Consider the following 20060-nt stretch of genomic DNA (forward strand, 5'->3'; position numbering starts at 1 on the left):
TGAGTGGTCACATCTGCTGTCATCCAATCCCTCTATCATAGCTGTTTAATAATGACACCATTAATGAAAAAGTAACATGCATTCATATTATTGTAGCCCTTGATGAATACCGTAGTCCTTGCTTACATTGTCTTACACAGATATTGCTGTAAAAATGACACTTTGAAGCACAATTACTTACTGGATAGAACTTGTCACTGCCTTTCTATCAAACTTAACTTCAAGGACATACTTTGTGAAATAAAAGAACACAGGATCAGCAGCAGTCATTGCAGCCTTTAATGGGTTCATGGTACTGCTTGCTTCACTGTGCCTCCATCCCGCGCCAATTTTCTAAGTTTTAGATGGAGACTGTAGGGATTACTGACAGTGAGAAAGGCCACGTCAGCCATCCTGAAACTTCTCCTCATCACAAATACTTCAGTTAGCGTTCAGGGTCCAATGCCACCAGTGGAGTCAACTGTGAGAGTCACGGCCCATTGATAGTTGAGCAGTGTACTTGAAATTCATGCTTGACATGGTGCTGATGCAACTTCATGATGCTGTGTGTGTGGCAGCAGCCGGCAGCACCCTCAGCAGTGGGCTAAAGATCATCTCAGTTGTGACTGTCTGTGCTCTCTTGTTGTCACAGTGACTGCTTTAACTTCAACACAAAACTGTTTAAAGCCAAACTTCTCAACAAATGAAATCCCAGAGTTTGTTGAGAATGAAGCGAGTGACATCCAAAGAAATACTTGTGGCATATATCTGAATATTTTGTCCTCACTGTGGCGTCAGGCAGACCATTATGAGCTACTTTGACTATGTTTAATTATTGTTGTACACAGTTCAGGATAGACTAAATATCTGACACCTGTAAAATATAGTGCAATCCAAAACTACTATCCAAAACTAAGTGCAATAAATTCGACCTTTCTCAAGTTTAGTAATGCTCAGTTTTTCACTGTCAGCAGGTGTTGAATCCACTCCGTGGTAATTTCTGCCACTGTAGTCTGTTGTGTTGTTACTCAAATATCCCATTAAATATACGTCAGTCAGTTTTGGTGACAGTCTCTCTCTGATCGCTTTTAGCCAACACTTTTCCAATTTATAAAAATAATGGCCCAGCAATAAGCAACAGGTCTCCGGTCTCTTTTTATTTATTCATTAATTTTTTTCCCTCAAAGCTGCCTAAAAATGTGAAGAGATCACTTATAGAGGGTACCTCTCAAAGCTGAAACATGTGGTAATCAGTTGACAAAGCTAAGGGTTACTGATGGGCAGTGAAATTATGTTTTTCATGCAGGTCTGTCTAATAAGTGAACTCCTCTAATAACATCATCATAACCCAGAAAGAAATTAATCAATTTAATCTACTGTATAATCAATTTCAATTTTTATTTCTTATGCACAAAGAAATTTGATTTGTTAAATAACCTGCTTTACATGTTAAATAGAAAAAATGTCCCAATATATCCAAAAGTTCCTTAATTCTAAGATTATATCATATCATAGTCAGTGAGCTGCATAATCATATAATTTATCATAGTGATGAAGCTCAGTTGTAAAGTGATGTTTTACTGATCTAAAACAACATACACTTCAGAAAGGTAATTCAACCCTTCAGGAAAATGAAGGTACACTATTTAATACATGAGGGTATGACAGGTGTGGCATTTGCCCGACAGGGCAGTAGCTACCACTGAGGACACCAAGGTCATACACTCAGTATTGTTGCAACGGTTCAAAATGATTTGAAGGAGAGTTTACATTCTACACTAATAAGTAATTACATATGTTGATTCATCTATATATTTTTTAGATATTCTTAGATTTGACTGTCTTTAGGCAGAAAAATGTAGTTACAATACAGGCATTTACATTGTGAAAATGGCTTTAAAAACCATACACAATCATGAGGAAGAAGTCAGAGAAAATATATCTTAACAACTATATGTAAATGAAAATATAAAATGTGGAAAAACATTACAAACTTCAGATTTCATTGGTGTAGTGCACTAGAAAAACTTTGACATCCAAGTTAAGAGGTTCTTGGCCACAAAACCAGGTGATATTCTAAACTCTGCAGGTAGATCTCACTCAATGTGTCTCCTGCATCATAGAACATGAGGCATCCAAATACTCCATTTTAAAATCAGAAAACAATGACGTCAAGTCATATCACATCAACTACATCTCTGTGATACTCAGTGATCACAGATTAAGGTCTTAACCTTGTATCCTCTGATGCTCACTGATGTAAAGTAAACTTGAATGGCGCTCAGTAGGGCCAAACAATCCTAAACAAGTCTTTGAGATCCAGATTATTATCTGGATCTGCATTAAATTTACAAAGTCAGAGAGCCATACATTTTTTCCTGAGAAATGTATAGGAATCTCACAATGTATAGGAAAGTGATTTGACAAATTCCTGAATCCACCCTTTCAACCAGATAGACACCAAAATTTTATGTGTCTGTCCCTGGCCCACGCCCAATTGCTCACACAGGTTTGGTGCAATTCCTTACTTTTTTGTGTAATCCTGCTGACAAACAAACAAACCAACAAACACACAGGTGAAAACATAACCAACTTGATGGAGGTAATTACTTTAGTCATCTTAATGTATTGACAACCAAAGATATTGAAGGTTCCCAGGCTGGCCAAGCCCAGTGTTACTGGATAGGGCAGGTACCTCTAATGATAACTGACAACCATTGTCCTGTTGTTATTGGATTAAACAACACACCAGATATAGAACAGATTTTTATAACCACTTGGTTGCTATGCTAATGCAATCAACAAACCACAACAATCTAAAACCAGCTATGTTTTGTTAGGAGGTGAGTAATGTCATCTATCGGGCAGGTTTGTCTAGGACTGATCCAGTATCATGAACAATCTTTTGAGCTAACTCATCTTTCATAATAATGTATGACCTCCGGGCTCATGTGTTTTGTTGCTGCTATTATTACTATTACTCCATATTAGGGCATTTATGCAATTTGAGAGCAATAATTCGGCAGTCTCACTGAAAAATTGCTGCTTCTGACACTCATTGAATATTTTTACAGTCTTATTCCTATCACACTCTGCTCACTTTATACTTTATGCTTTTATTCATATATATTTATTCTCATTTTTATTTTTAATGGTGTTTTACTGTGTGCTTTCTTCTTGATTTTATGGGTGCTATTACCTGAATCAGGACCTGAGTACGTCATTTCGTTCCCTCTCATGTAGAACTCTGGAATGATAAAAAACATCCTTGATCTTGTCCTTATCCTTGTGTGACAAAAGACAATGAAACAGCACTGACAGTGCGATTGTCTTGAATGTTTCTCAACTATGTATCGCTAATTTAACATAATGTGTTACATGGTACTGCATTTTAAATTGACTATTTGATACGGTCTCTTCCTGATATTTGAGCCAATGGTTTTTCCAGTATTCATTGCTGGTGGTTATTTGTGCCCAATATTCAAATATACTGAAACATTTATGCATGAAATGCAAAAATCACTACAGAAAACCAGGGTTCAGTTTCCTGCAGCAATGCCTCGAGCTTGGCTGGGTGCCCATCAGACAAAACATGTCATCACTCACCGGTAGGAAACCAGTGAGGGATCATGTCCTTCATGGTGCACTAGCAACACATACTAATGGATTAGTCTGTTTGTTTGGAGCGGAGTCCTTTTCCAGTCAAACCGGTTGAGAGCATGTGCGGCAAAACCAGCCGACTACCTGTTGGCTCCTTGCACAAATAAATTGGGATAAAAATAATTTAATCCTTTCACATCCCAGCTCCCTTCCTGTGGGCTTTGGTTTATTCTGGGTTATTTGTAGTTTCTGCTAGTTGCCCGGCAACATCAAGAAAACTGGACGTCGAGAAAGTTATTTTACTCATCTAAGAAATAGTCCAGCACATAAATATTCCCTTAGAATAATCTTCTGTTTACTTTAATATCATATGCTGAATCTCATGATATCATGTGGATGACAGAACCAATTAGCTGAATGAGTGCTATGCAGCCTAGCCCATTTATACCAAATTACACATGATGGCTGGGGCAGCCTCATCCAGCAAAAACAGACAATCTCTTGCAAACATATCCCTTTTAGAAAAGAAAGTCATCATATATTTTGCCTTCCTCCCCCAATGTCAGCTGGGATTGGCTCCAGCTCCCCGTGACCCTTAAAGGATAAGCGGTACAGCAAATGGATGGATAGCCAAACAGGCTACTGAGATAAAGCTAAGCAGAAGATAAGCAGTTTAGTGCCTGGGTTAGCAGATACTAAAGTTACATCCACTGCCACCCTGTCACTTTCAAAGTTGACATACAAACCCACAGGGAGCTGCAACATGTCTCGTATAATAGGCAGTTGTGCTTTATGAGCAGTTTATTGAAAAGACAGCAAATATGTATATTAACAATGAAACCATTACATAAAGCAACTCAAGACATAGTTTTCTTACTGAATTAAAATGAGAGCTGATAAAAGTGGGTCTTTAACATACTTTGAAGCTGCAATGCCACATTTCATTAGAATGTCCTCATTAGCCAGAGAGACTTGGAACTCAGGTATTTTGGCTTTATTAGATACAAAAGATGGGCACAATAGCACAAACATCATACAATTTAACCCAGGCCAATGAAGTATCCCTACAGTAAATCCTGCTTGTGTGAAGCTTCTTATATTTTATTTTAGTTGGAACCATATCAGGGGTGTTGATTCAGTTCAGTGGTTATTTGGAGGCTCACTGGACTGCATCGTATTGTAGGATGTTTGAGTTATTTTTCTCTCCCTCTTCACAGACATGACAAAAGAAAACTGCAGTGCTCAAATGTGAACCTAAATGAATAAGTCTGTGGCAAATGTGAATACTTTCCATGATAGTAAGTAAGCCAGCATCAGATGTACTTCCTCACTAGATCAAAATTCTTCATTGACTTTCTATTAAACACAGTGGCAGTTTCTATATTTGGCAATCTGTGTCATATTGTCAAATTTATGGCAGTCATACACCATATGGTCACATGGATGCTACCTTTCAAAGTGACAGATTAGACAAGTAACCTGCTATCAGGATCACTGTTCATAATGTACGGTAATGAAAGGAAAAACTGAAATAAATGGAAGAACTGAGAATCTGTTTAGATTGGGTTTTTTCCACTTTGTCAAAATTTAAATAACATCTTCTTTCCACCATTAATTTCTACATTATCTACATCTACTGTCTTTTACAAATATTTCTTTTTCAGTAGTTCATACAAAAATAGCAAGAACAAGATATACATATCAATTGGCTCTGTGCATAAAATACTGCTGATTTGCCTCAGGTGCACATGACGATGAGGACGTGTCTTCTTAACTGTTCATGTAATTTCCAGGGAAACTTTGACTGCACATAAAGAGAGGGTCCATGGAGGCCACTTTAGCAGCAATAAAAGAATGTATGCAGTGGAGAACGGCTGTCAGATTAGCAAACTCTAGTTCCTGTGGGGAGAGGAAGTCAGAGACAGAGAGAAGTCAGTCTTTGTAAGATGTTCATATTGACAATACAATATTTTCAAACTTGAGATCTCTGAAAAACTGAAATTCAGTGAGCTGTGCTAATTCAAAAGACGCTTGTCGGAAAAGGTTCCTAACAAGTTATTCAATAAATTTACCTGCTAGTTCGCTGGTACCAGTGAGTAATAACCAGTGTAAAATAACCCAACAAAAATTCCGCATGTAACTGTATATCTTAATTTTGATGAAAAAAATGACATCACCTTCATTTCTATTTGCTTGCTTTCAGCATTCTTGAAAAGGAGTTTTACCCTGGTTTTTCCATCATCAGAGGAGCCTTTAAGTTGAGAGAACTTATATCGCCACAGTATGGTCTACAAGGGAAGGGATTATAAAACACAGCAGCATAGGGATTTCAGTAATGAGCACAGCATTTAAATACCATGTCTTACTACAGAGAGACCTGCATGATCAATAACTGACATTTTAATGTGCAATAGTACTTTGAGGAAACATATAATTTTTTAACAAAGAACGTTAGTACTTTGGAACTGGGTGCTGTACCATTCAATGAGCATAAAATTTACCCACTGCAGGGCTGACTCAACACTTAGCAATGCTGCCAAAATAATCTCACAATGTACCTTTCATAACAATAGCATACCATCTGGGGAGTCCATTGTACAAAACTAATGACATTTGAAAGACTATGTTTATGCTGTTTTCAAATATGATAGAAATGAGAACGAGAACATGGTGTATAAAAACAGGAAATAATGACGTCAAACTGCAGTCTCAAGAGCAAGGTAAGAGCAGCACACGAGTGAGGATGTCAGTGACAATTGTGAACTCAGTGACACTTTACCTTTGAAGTGCCTTCAGAGCAGATGAAGCCCAATCCAAAATCTATGGTGAAGCACAGTACATTCCCTTGGCTGCTGCACATGTAGCTTTTGGACTGTTGAGAGAGAATTGACACCCATGATTTTGTTGCTTTACTATCTTTGTAATGACACACTGTGCAAATAGTGGTGTGGTATATTTTTTTTTTGTATGAGCATCCATGAACACAGCAATTCATAAAGACCACAGAAACATGTTACATTATAGTTTATACTTATGGCCGTACTATATATTTTCCCCCAGATTTCTGACAGGTAATGCAGCCCACCACTACCAGGAGATGTATAAATGACTCACTTAGTATTCATCATACATCATCACTGTCTTCTTTAAGATCGGATAAACAGGCTTTTACCCAGCAATATTTGAGATGTAATAGTTCAAAAACCACAGGTGTCACTAATGTAATTAACAATGGCTCTGGTCTATTTAGGTATGTTAATAAAAAATGTCAGTGAATTCACAACAGAAGAACCTAGAACTGGCACACTTGTCGGGAATGCAGCCATTTTTATTGCAATTAGTTGAACCTGTATTAAACTGGTCAGAATGTCCATGGTAAGAAAGGATATATTTCACTATATATCACTGAGTAATCAGCCTGTGACCACTCAGGTCTAATATAATGACACTTGGTGTAATTGAGGTTTAAATCACCGATTTAACCACCATCCAAATTTCTTTGTGAAATCAACTCATTTAAATGAAATCAACTTGCAGACAAATTTGCGCAATTGCTATCAAACGATCTTAACAGTCCTGACCTTACAGGGAAGTTGGACAGTCCAAAACAGGTTAAGATATTGTATCTTATAAGCTGTGTTGCTCCAGTCACTTGTATTTGACCTCGTCTGTCAGTGTAAAGTTCTCCACAAGAGAGACTAAGTAAATTATGTGAACTTATTTTACCTTAAAACGTATTTAGTTGTGCTTATGAGCTTGGTAGCTGAACCTGCTGACAGTTAGCTTGTTAGTAGAGTCTAATTCTTCTGTCAGTGTTGAATATTCTTTTCCCACAGAAAATGAGGAGCTGTGTGTAAATATGCTCAAAGCTACAGGAAATCAGAGTCAAGCTCTTTGAATGCTTAAACATACTTGGCCAGCAGTGGTAATTCAGATAATTTCTTCTCTTGTCCTTTTGGTGTACTGCAATTATGACTCATCATAAACATGACAGGTTGGCACCCATGAAGCAGCAAGTAATAGGATCAATCCAAGTTATAAGAGTTTTTATTATTGATGTTTGACATTTTTAATACTTTCCTCTTACTGCTATACATTATTTGATCGTTACAATGATAAAAACATGTTTTGCTATACAGATGTGTTTTACCCAGCTCTCAGCTTGCTATATGCTTTGTGCTTTTTTCTTACGTTTTCTAATTTCCTAAATATTCTCCAGACAGCTATTACTAGTTACATTGGCACAAACAACAACATCTATAGTTGAACTTTTGGCACATGGGACAGTTACAGAGCCTTGACTTGGTTGTTTATCTAGTCTACCATACAAAGCTTCTTTGACCGTCCAAAGGCAACATAAAAAGCTATGTCTCAAAACCCAGCAAAAATGGTGAGCTGCACCTAACTGTCAATAATAGAGAGAATGCAGTAAGAAGATTGAAACACTGCATCAAATATGAGTGATTGGGCAATTCACTGACTCTGTAGCAGCTACTTTATGATGGACCGAGCCACCAAATGCTAATGGACAGGCACAGATTTTTATATACGGGATGGCATCAAATGTACAGCATCCCGTCATGAACTCGGCTGACACAGTCCCCTGGATGTGTCCGAACGCCTCAGGATTAGCTGTGGAGGCTCCCAAACCAAGCCTTCCCTAATGAATCTTCTTACTGCCACAGCACCGGCACTAGACTAAACACATCAGCTCTTGACAGGACTTGGTCTGAAGTCATCTGCCAAAGCAGCAAATCCAGCAAGAAATCAAATAAAAGAACAACAAACTGGCTCTGAGATCTTGAAAAAAAAAAAAAAAAATTTCTCATTATCACAGCATGTATTCATGGCTGACATTGGCATGGGATAAAAGTTGTTGTTGTTGACAATTTCAATATCTTTTGGAACAGTAAAAACCACTTTAAACCAGATAGGATTCATCCAAACATCACTGGATCCAGACTGTTTGGTGCCAACCTGGGTCATGATCTTGAGTTGCCTTGTGTGTAGATAAGCATGACAGACAGCGCACACAGACAGATAGCCAGTATCACTTTCCTTTCACCTGAACCTCTGCTCCACACCCCTCACCAATCAAGGAGTTAGTTGAAACTGCAAAACTGAAGCTCAATCAAATTGATGAACTATAAAACAGCAATAACCACAGACATCATCCCTCAGGTGTCTAGCAGAGATGAGACACACCCTATGCTGCTTCTTTATACATAGCAGTGATATCAAACAGCCACTGGCATGGTCAAACACATTGTAGCAATCACAGACCATCTGGTACTTGTCTAAATAATCTTACATTTTTAAGTGCTCAGTCTCCTTTGCTGTCACAGAATCCCTAGAGCTGAAGTGATCTTTTTAATGTCAGATCCTTGGCTTGCAGATCCTTTTTGGTTAAAGATCTGATAACTGAAAATAATTTGCATTGTATGTTTTTAGTTGAGGCTTGGCGCACCACTGACGTAGGCAACACTGATAGAGGCCTGTCCTCTAAATTTTATCAGTCAGTCAGACAAAATAGGAAAGGAGGAGGTATTACAGCCATTTTCTCAACACAGTTTGTGTGTAATGACATTGAGCTGGGTGAATTCACATCATTTGAATATCTTGCTCTTGAGCTCAAAGCAGTATTATCTGTGCTCATCATTACATTATATGGCCACCAAGATATTCATCAGGAATTCTCAGAGCTGATTTCACTTGGTATGATATGATACATTAATCCTGAATGAAGACCTGAGTACTCATATTCAGCAGAGGTTGCTGACAGTGATCGACCTTTGTTGTCATACCCATACAGAATGACTCCAGCCATGGATCATGTGAATTTACTGGCCAGCTTTGAACTCATCCAATGTGTAAATGAGGCCACTTATCAGCGTGGTAACTCTCTAGACTACAGGGTTAAACACTGATAATGTTTCAGTCTTTGAATTACCTATTTCTGACCATTACTATGTGATTTTTGATGCCAACCTAATCTTCACAAAGATTAAATTGGAATTTTTGGTTCAAAAATGATTCCTGATGATGAGGCAGAGGCAAAAGTTCTCTGATATTTTGAGCTGATTTGAACCATACAGCTATAAACAACATGGTTGAAAATTCTAACAATACCCTGTCACTTGCTTTAAATACTGCTGCTTTTAAAGTGGGTGTTTGACAGCGTTTTAAGTTTCCTATAGATTTCTCTTCAAACAGGCATCTTCCCCAATGCCTTCGAAACGGCTGTTGTAAAACGCTTCCTAAAGAAACCCAACCTTGATGGTAATGCACTGACCAGCTATAGGCTGATATGCCACCTTCCATTTATTAGTAAGATACTTGAAAAGATCTCAGGTGCAAACAAATCCTTAAAGAAAACAGTATGTAAGTATAATTTCCAAATCACATTTTGATAAAGGAAAAATGTGTCACAACATTGTTGTGCATTGTTAATACCATAAGTGTTGTGGTGCTACAGAGATGCCCTGCCCTACAAATCATATTCTGCTTGTTTGGTACAAGCCCCAACAAAAATCACATCATCATAATTTAAAAAAAAAAAAAAAAATTCAGAGAAAATGAAATGCAAAAAATGATTACTCCAACTGAAATTGTGACTTATATCACACTTGCAATGTCATGTTTTTTTGCATATAGTTCAGCCCAACCTGGAGGATTTGGAACATACCACAGGACTGAAACTGCTCCTACCAAAATAATCAGTGACCTCAAATTAAGCTCTGATGAAAATATGTTCTTAGTACTTCTCCTTAGCGATTGATATGATTGACCATCATATCCTAACCAATTGTCTTGATTGGCCTTTACATCAAAGGGATAAAGTTTTACATCAGTCTTTGAGATCATATGTAAGAGAAACATTACATCTGCACTGGGGTTGCACAAAGGAGCTGCCTAGGTCCAACATTATTATGACTGATTATATATGCTGCCACTTGTTGACTTTGAAAGAGAGCACCATGTATGTTTCCATAGTTATGTAGATGACATACAACTACTGACACACAACTAAAACTGCAACTACATCTCTGATGAATCAAATGATGATGCTCATTTGGCAATAAATAAATGGATCAAAAATTATTTCTTAGAGTTAAATGAGGACAAAACTGAAATCCTGCTGGTCAGCCCCAAAATAAAAAGAGAGATACTGTTTAATAATCTGGGGAAATTAACTCCCTGGATTGAATCAGATTTTACAAGTCTTGCTGTTATCTTAAATTCACATCTAAGATTCAGGTCCCACATCAACCTTTCGATGAAAGAATCAATTTTACACCTTAGAAGGAAAGAAGAACCCTTTATAGATCAAAAGGATGGTAAGAAACTGAGTCGACTCAATTGCTATGATGCACTTTTCACTGGCAGACTATGAACTAAAACCAAGAGGTGAGAGCACATTAGTCCAGTTTTAGCTGCTGTGCACTGGCTTCCTGTTACATTTAGAATTGATTTTAAGGTCCTTCTCCTTATATACAAATGGCCTGGACCAAGAGGTGGGTGGCATACTGAGTCAGGTAAGGCCTGATTGTCTTTATGATGTATAAAGCAAAGCGTTACGATTGAAATACGAGCGGATAATTGCACTAAAGGAGGTGGTGTATATAGCAAAGGGGAGGGGTCCCAGAACCAATCCTTGGGGCACTCCTATTGGGAGGCGATAGGCTAAGGACACTTTCCCTTGCCATGTCACAGTGAAGGAGTGCCCAGAAAGACAGGATTCAAACCAAGAAAGGGCTTTACCCATGATACCCATATTGGAGAGTATGGATAGCAATATGCGGTGGTTCAATGTATGGAAGGCTGCTGAGAGACCAGCAAGATAAGAACTGAGGATTGACCTGCCGCTATGGCTGCCCTTTGGGCTTCTGTCACAGAAAACAAGGCCATTTCAGTGGAGTGGCCACTTTTAGAGCCAGATTGGTTTGGCAAACACAACTATTTGCCTTCAAGAACACTGGAAATCTGCTGTTGGTCAACAGCCGTTAGAAAATCTGCAGTCTTTGTCTATTATGCCCTAAAGCTATGGAACACACTACCTATAGATATCAAGGAAGTTAGCTCGCTAAATATTTTTAAAGGAAAGCGAAAAATATACCCCCTAACTTTAGCCTTTAACTAGCTATGGCTTTTCTGATGCAGGCCTGACATTATTTTCTGCAGTTTGCTTTGCACTTATGTACTGCCTCATTGCTTTATATATTATATGTATTCTATTTTTAACTTTATTTTTTATTTTATTATTTTCATTAGACAGTGTGTTTTATTTTCCACCTTATGTTACATTAATAATGGCATTCCTGTTTTTATGTCCATTCTGTCTATTTTAATGTGAAGCACTTTTAGCAGCATTTCTGTGAAAAATGTGCTACATAAATTAAGTGTATTATTATTTTTACTCTGTTTATACTCGCAATGTTACTTTTTTAATACCCTATATTTCACATATTGACAGCTCTCGTTAAAGTGCCAGTCTGACACATCAGGTTTGGACGATCTGATAACAAGAGCAAATTAGATTTCTTTCTTTTTTTTTTTTTCTTTTTTGTCCTGCATGAGTTATTGGCAAAAAGCAGCATCCTGTGTAGCTTCCTGATAGTGTCAGGACACATGACAGAGGAAATCCATTTTGGATGCCATAAATATTTAATGTTCATTTTGCCACTGCAACACAAACAAGCACCTGTCTCAATTCTTTTCACAGGTGAGGTCACAGATTTTGAAAGCACTGATGAGTAAGCGTTCTGCTCTCCATGGAATTACATCCTCTGAAGGCTATTATTGCTACATCACTTCATTTTTTTGTGTTTTCCATTCAACAGCAATACCATGAAAGAAGTGTATTCCGATTTTCTGTTTGCTATATTTACCTTTATTTCCACTCCTTTTTGTTCTTTCAGTTGAAAATACTGTGGGGACATGATGATTTTAATTATAGAGTGCAGTGTGCAGTGAATATGGCATGGGACTATACAGTCCTTTTACTTATACCTCAAACCGCCTGTCTTTAGTGGTGTTGTGAATTCAGCTGTGACGCAGATTTTAAAAAAACAAAACAGAGGCACGCCAGCTGCTAAGTTTTTGCTGTCACCACATTTAAGACTGTGTTGTGACATAGTGAGCAGTGACTACACTTTACTAATTGGAAAGGATTTTTCTGTGGGAATTAGCAACATGTAATGCAACATGAAATATTTTTTAAAAGAAAATCTCCTTAGCCAAGTCTGACAGAAAACCGCATATGTGAGGGATTTAATAAAAGAGAGGACAGGTGTGAGAGAAATACTAGCAAGAGTGTGTAGTGTTACACTTAAAGAATGAGACAAGATGAGGAGAAGGTTTGAGTCCGGGATGTGGGACATACAGTCATATCCTTTGAAATTAGCAATGAATTCAATAGAACAACAACAGAGTAAGCTGAAAGGCAACGTCTCCCTGACCTCTACTGGTTAAAACTATTCAGTCCCTTGCACCTCTGATAACACCTGCTGGGTGCGGTTTTGCATGTCAAAAGTTCTGTCAAAGAGTGCCACACCTGTTAACCACACCCAACAGTGATGTAAATATGTACTGAGCACACTCTGTACACATCACAGCAACAAGATAAAAATTTCAACAATTCAACTTCAACAATTCAACTCCTCCTAAAAGGTCAGAGAGCCTATTTTTGCACTGTTTAAAACTAAACAGGTTGGACTGGTGTGAACACCCATGACTTTTTATCTAGTGCCATCAAAAGGTAATATTTTCAGATTGCCCATTATTTGGTTCATGACCAAAAACCTCAAAAACAAATGCGTTCACATTAGCCTCAGTTTTAATTTGTTAAGCGCTAATTAGCAAATATCATCATGCAAACATGCTAAACTATAATGGTAAACATGGTAAAAACAACTGTGGTATGTTAGCATGCTAACATTAGCATTTAACTAAAGATACTGCTATACCCCATACACATTAAAGAGATCAAACAAAGCTCTGACACAGTATTTAATCATTGTATGCAAATATTGAAGCAAGAGATCACTCAAACTCTGTTTTTGTAACAAAAGTGGTGACGGCATGTGCTTATATATGTTTTTCTTGTGAATATGAAGCCATTTTGTTGCTGTACACTGACGGAAATTCATGGTGAAATGTGAGCACAAGCTGTTTTTTTTCTGATCACGTAAATGCGGCTTTAGTCTTGTATATCTTAAAGAAGCTCTTACAGTGAAATATAAACTACAAGTAATATTTAATAATAAAAATGCAATGCAAATTACTGAAGAAATTATATAAAGTATAGCTGTTTAAAAAATGTAACTGATGCAAAGTGCCTGAAACCAGGACCAGCCATTATCATCCAACTGCAAGTAAGTAACAACAGCAGATGGAATTTAAACAGATGTATAAATATGTCGAGGTGTCCCATTTAGAGGTAAAAAAAAAGTAGCAGCTTCTGCTACGGTTTTTCATTTGGTACAGACTTTTTTTTTTTTTTGGTACAGACTTTGTCTGTTTTATGCATGTGTATGTTTGTAGTTAATCTTAAACTGGCAAAATTATGAGAATGTTTATTCCTATAGCTCAGAGCGCCCTCTGTCCAGCAGGACTGGTTACTTTGAGGATAAAAGGAAAAGAAAAAAGAGAACAAGCAAGCTGAATAAGTTGTGTCTTTGATACTGAATATTATGACTTTGACCTTAGGTGTTATTGAAGGAGAATATCACAAACTCGCATAGCATGTTTGTTTGCCATTAATGCCAAAAGTGAAATATGATACAACTTGATGTCTTGCTGTGAGCTAAAAGACCTCATCAATGCCATGTTGGGTTTCATCATCTTCAAAAAAGGAAAAAAATAGACAGAGGGAAATGCAACCTGGACAATTTTGTCTGTTATACCCCCTACATCTAACCCATCAGCAATGCTTATGTAATGCACACATCCAGTCAGTCTGCAGGCTACATCGGACTCTGCTGGGTGCTACTGAGAAAACACAGGAGGCTGGCCTAATTGGCTGGAGAACAGAGAATCACAAGCAAATTGAAATCCTTCATCACTTTCATTGGTTTCCCAAAGGACGCTGTCCCACATTTGCATCATTAAAGACTGAAAAAATGCTACATTATCATTCATCCTGTTTGCTTTTATACTGATATTGGGGAAAACTGCCCATGCAGCCCTGACTTCAAACTCCAGAGTCACTTAGAGAATTCTCTCATTAAATATCCACTTCACTGTTGTTATCGTAGGTGTTGGTCTATCTTGAATGCTGTCTTTATCTACATATATACATCATTCAGTCCATCCAGACGAAGATTACACAGTTTAAGATGTGTGTCAGTCAAACTGGATTTCAAACTGTCCTTAATGTCACTTGCAAGTCGACAGTTGACACTGATGTCACATCCAGAGTGGATCCAGCCCAATTAGCTGGCTAAGAGCTAACTGTGTGGCTGCAGCATCAAACACCCCTGCAAATGATCATTCCCCTTTGAAGCTAATGTTGCCTAGTGCAGCAGAGGAGTTCTGCATTAGGACTTGATATTGTTACAGCAAAAAGAAAAAGGGTAACATGTCCATTCTTCATTAACCCTGCAGATGATTTTTGCTTTTGTGCTGAAAAAAGCACCTATAGTTAATGTACTATATGTCCACACCTTTGTTGTTGGCAGCAAGTGACCCAAGTACATTAACATCAACTTAACACACATGATCCAAACACTTCACCTGGACTTTCTTACTGCCGTTCTGCTTTCACACAGGATTCTTGGTGAGTGCTGAAACCATTGCTCCTGTACCTCTTTATTATCTTACTGAACTGGTTGCATCTATCAGATAGCAAGGTGAATAGAAGAGACTAATTCTGGACAATCTAAGTAATGTTCAGTTTCTTCAGAAAGCTGCCAATATGTAATCTTAATATGGCACTACTGAAAATGATACATTTCACCGACAAACCCTGTGTCTTTAATAATTTTCATTATTCTCATTAATGATAACATACTATTATTTCTGTTATTCTATGGGAACTTGAATAGTGTCTGACCGTCAAGTTACTGTGTGGTCACCACCCAACCCCAACTTAGCACATGCTTCTTTGTACAAATTCTTTCTATCTTTTTAAAATAATGGTTTCCAGATTCAGAGAAAGGAAGACAAAGCAGGGTTCTCCTTTCTAGTCATAAACTGTCAATTTTGCCAGCTGAAATTACCTCTGTGGCTGGCAGATTTTATCTTGCCAGTTATAACATAAGCTCCTTTAGTCATTTAAAAACTACATCTCCCACTGATGTTTTACTGTTTCTAGCTGACTTTTACTAGAATGAGACCAAACAGGCTATTGTGATAAAAGGGTTAGCATCCTCACCATTAGGTGATCCATGAAATGAAAGCGCTACAGGGCGCAAGAGCTAATAACAGCTAATGTTATCCTACACTCTGCAGCCAAAAGCTGCAGAGGCAGGACTGAAATGTGAGAAATTTCTGTTCATAGCAAGTAATTACTTTATTTGTGTTTTTAGTTTTGGAAGAGCTAAAAACGAAAGAAGGACACCACTCTTTAAAAGTAATGCTGTGTTGCTCTTCTTAGACCTGTTGCATCTGATATGATCACAGTTGCTTCATAAACCGTTTTTTAGGAGTTTTACAGAACCTGTAACAGAACCCTTCCAAAAATGTGGAACAGCTCTTGAATACCTAATCGCTTGGAGATTCTTTGCTAACAAAAATGTATAATAGCTGTCACCATCTCACATTATTTCTGTATATTTTCACTGTTTAATTACTTTTAATGTGACAGAGTGCTGCACTGCCTTTGAAGCATCTGAAAACATAATGTTACAAATAGACAATCAGCAAAGTGGGATGCTTTAATTTCACCACATCAAAATGCTTTTGAACACTATCATAAGTGTACAGAAAAATATACATTCTGAGCATAAAAGACATGTTGAAGGCCTCTAATGGTTACTGTCATGAGTGAAATCATGTGACATGATTTATTCAAACATTAAGCGCATATGGAGTTATTACCAAAGCTTTATGAAATGTCTTACATATAAAATCTGAATTTAAAGCCATAGAGGAGCCAGTCTGTGCTCCTTCCTTGGTTGGTTTATTCTTTTTCTCGATGCACAGTGTTTAGGGAAATTACAGTATGCACTGCTTGGATAGTGCAGTGCTCACATAGCCTTGCATGAAGGAATTACAATATGTTCTGATTTTCTTTCTGTAGGTGTTAAGTGAACACATGGATTAACTATTTTGTTCACTGAGTCTCATTGTTGCAATGACAGTGTGCTACCACATCATGTTGATGGTCACAGGTGGAGTGTTTTAAGTCAAAATGTGTTGTCACTCATTCCAGTCATGTACATGTGCGCACTTTAATGATAATATTGATCCTGCTGATTTTGAGCAGTTAATTGTTAACTGGATAATTATTTGCTGAAGGCATGAGGCCAATGTGAGGACAATATATTTAGTCCTGTTATTATCCTTTCTTTGTGAGTCATTACACTACATTTAGGGTGTTTACCTCTATGGGCATTACACTGGATCTTCCTTAGCCTTGTTTGGGATTGTCTCATCCATTGTACTGAAGACAGATCTGGTTGTTTCCCTTTGAAAAGCTTAGGGAAGCAGCTTTATGTGCTGTTCAGAGATGGGGATGCTAACCCTACATGCATGTGCAACCATTTTGTCCTCATCCTTTAAGTTCATCTCCTGTAAAGCTGAAATATCTTATTTTAACATGAGCATAATCCCTCTTTTATGTGGCTTGTCCAAGGCCAGTTTCAGACCATCATGCAAGAAGTAATAGCTTGCTTAAGGCTGTGCAAAGAATGAAGAGCATCACATAACCAAGATGATATGGACTACATTATAATGTACATGTAAATAATGAAAATATTCATTTTCTATCACGGCACTCCTCTCTTCTGCCAGCTTTTAAAGGGAATGGGAGATGGCGCTCTGATGGTTTAATGTATGTATGTATGTATGTCATGAATAATTATTAAGTACACCCGGTGCCGTGACCATTTCTTCAACTGTTAAAATAGCAAAAGTGAAATGGACATGCCCTAAATGCCCTTGTGCCATGCGCTGGACCATTAAAATACAGGCCATTGTGTTTTGGTAAGGTTGGTATTGCCACTGTGTGTCTGGTTAACTTTCCCACTCTGAAAAAGAGCAACATACAGCTTCTTCTCTAGTCTTTTTTAGTGGAAAGCAATCAGTAAAGTCCACCACACTGCATGAGACAAAGAGGACTAGTCTACCTTAAATTTTAATATTGTACTTATCTATTTATTTTTTTCATAATTTCTTATTTATTTTGCACTCAATATTGTACTTGCTAGTGGCTTTCTCATTCTAAAGGGTACCACTTCCATCAATAATGAATGCATCATGGGATGCAGTTGGTCCAATCACACGTCCAATCAAGGAGCCCCACAGAGATATTTGTAATTTCATCTACATGTGTTTAGTTTCACTTGTGCACTAATATAAATGTCATGTTGTTGTATATAAAACATACATATCCCCTCTGCATTTAATCTTTAGGAATAAGAACATGCAGAATTAACTGGAGAACATAATTGAGTGTGGTGAAATTACGACTCTAAACTCTGAGTGACCACATGAGCCCTGCGAACATAAAGGGATTATACATGGTCCCTAAGACTTTTACATTGATGGTTTTAGCTTAAGAGCCAGGGTCCCGTGCCAGAGTCAGCCATGCTGCTTGCTGGTGTAATACCCACATCTTCTGCCCTAAAGGACAACTGGTGAAGTAGGGAGCCATTTAATTATATCTGGTTCCCATGCTGACCCGGAAAGGATTTCAGTTTGCTAGTGATTCAAATATCATCTGACAGGTGCTCTGCTTTGTAATATTTATAAATGTCCCTACTTAAGGGTCCTGGGCACCAAAGCCCTCCGGCTTCGTAGCGTTTTTAGCCTTTATCTTTGGCTGGCTGCACTTGAGGGGTGAAAGGGTGGGAATGGGGTAAAATTATAAAAGGCACCAATGGCCATTTCATGAAGAGTCTGACCTGACATGTGGCATACTTTCTTAATTCCTGAATACACTGTGTGATTATGGCTATGTGGAGGCTTTAAAAGCTCAATGAGAAAATGATGATACTACAGACTCAGATAGAAGACCCATGAATGATTACAGTAGTGCTTTAAGCAAGGAACCTAATATCTGTGCTTATAATTAACTTTACTTATCAAAGGAGACTCTTGATTCAAAAAGTAAGAGTCCTGCTCTTTTCATCTTTGTCTCAGTTCATTAATACTGGTTAGATGGAAAAAGAATTAAGGAAAGAATGAGGCAGTGCTGGCCAAACAGAGGTGTGTGTTGAATTGTCTGTTATCTGATGTCTCAGACTTGGTGTCTCTTAAAGATACTTTGCTCTCATCTGACAATGCTACTTCAAATTATTCAGTTGTGCATTAATGTGACATGAATGCATGTATGAACACATGCTACATGTTACAGTTAAGTTTTTTTCATTTAGGCCATTTTATTCTGCTTCTGTATTGAAAATGAATAACTGGCCTGATACGACTTCTATTTCTGTGGTGCAAGGAATGTTTTAAGAACTGTTGAGCACTTCACCATGAAAATCTGTTTATGAAATTTGTTATAGTGTTTCCAGGTTTTGTGAAATACATGCTCAATATTGGATTTATATGATGTAATACCTTGTCATTTTAATAATTCAGGTAATTCAATAGTGCAGAAAATATTAAATGTGTGACACGCAGAGAGGAGAAAAGAGTTTTCTTCTGGATTTTTTTATTGATCGTGTACTACACATATTAATCAGCCTCTATTTGGCCAGAACCTGCAAATTTTTCTGCTCACAGTGTACAGATCAATTAACCATGGACAGGATGGAGCTCACACAGAATGTAAGCATAGTAAATTATATATATGTTAGATCATATATTATATATATGTTAGATATACATATACATACATAAAGTAGAGTCAAGTCACACATCCTTGCCTTAGGTCATTCATGGGGACGCATCATTGACATTACGTATTCCCTAGCTCCGACTGTAAACTTAGCTGTCACAAATGAATGCCTAACCCTAACCCAATTCTAACCCTAACCCAAGCGAGGTACAGCATTGTGGTCCCTAAAAAGCTGTCAAACCAAACAAGTGTGGTAAATCAAGGTCACACATGTTTCTGTAATTTACCCTACCCTCTGATGTAAACGGGCTGGACCAAACAATAAAAACATACAGTATGTGTGTATGACAGGTGAAAATTTCAACATAAAAAGCAATTGAAACACGAGGACACACAGACCACAGTGAAACATTTTCTTGATACCTGTGGCTGAATGGTTCCCACCACGTCAGTTATAATGCACAGTTAAGTATTTCTATCTCCCTCATTCTTACTTGCTGTCAGTTTTCTGCTGTATTCAGGTGTGAAAATATACAAA

The 20060-nt window shown here is 37.6% G+C and overlaps 1 protein-coding gene across 5 annotated transcripts in view; it reads right to left on the reverse strand.

Moving 5' to 3' along the window:
- Nucleotides 1–729: 729 nt before the first annotated feature.
- sntg2 (syntrophin, gamma 2) overlaps nt 730–20060 on the reverse strand; it is a 94153-nt gene continuing 74822 nt past the window's right edge. For all 5 annotated transcript variants that reach the window (XM_071471220.1, XM_071471218.1, XM_071471215.1 and 2 more), the window contains 3 exons: nt 6359–6451; nt 5757–5867; nt 730–5478 (listed from right to left, as the gene is read on the reverse strand). In XM_071471220.1, coding sequence (XP_071327321.1) covers nt 5350–5478; nt 5757–5867; nt 6359–6451 — 333 coding nt within the window. In that variant the 3' untranslated portion in view covers nt 730–5349. The remainder of the gene's footprint in view (nt 5479–5756; nt 5868–6358; nt 6452–20060) is intronic.

Source organism: Trachinotus anak, unplaced genomic scaffold, assembly GCF_046630095.1.
Source record: "Trachinotus anak isolate AG129_WGS33_773 ecotype Australia unplaced genomic scaffold, CSIRO_AGI_Tana_v1 ptg000033l, whole genome shotgun sequence".
Classification (NCBI taxonomy): domain Eukaryota; kingdom Metazoa; phylum Chordata; class Actinopteri; order Carangiformes; family Carangidae; genus Trachinotus; species Trachinotus anak.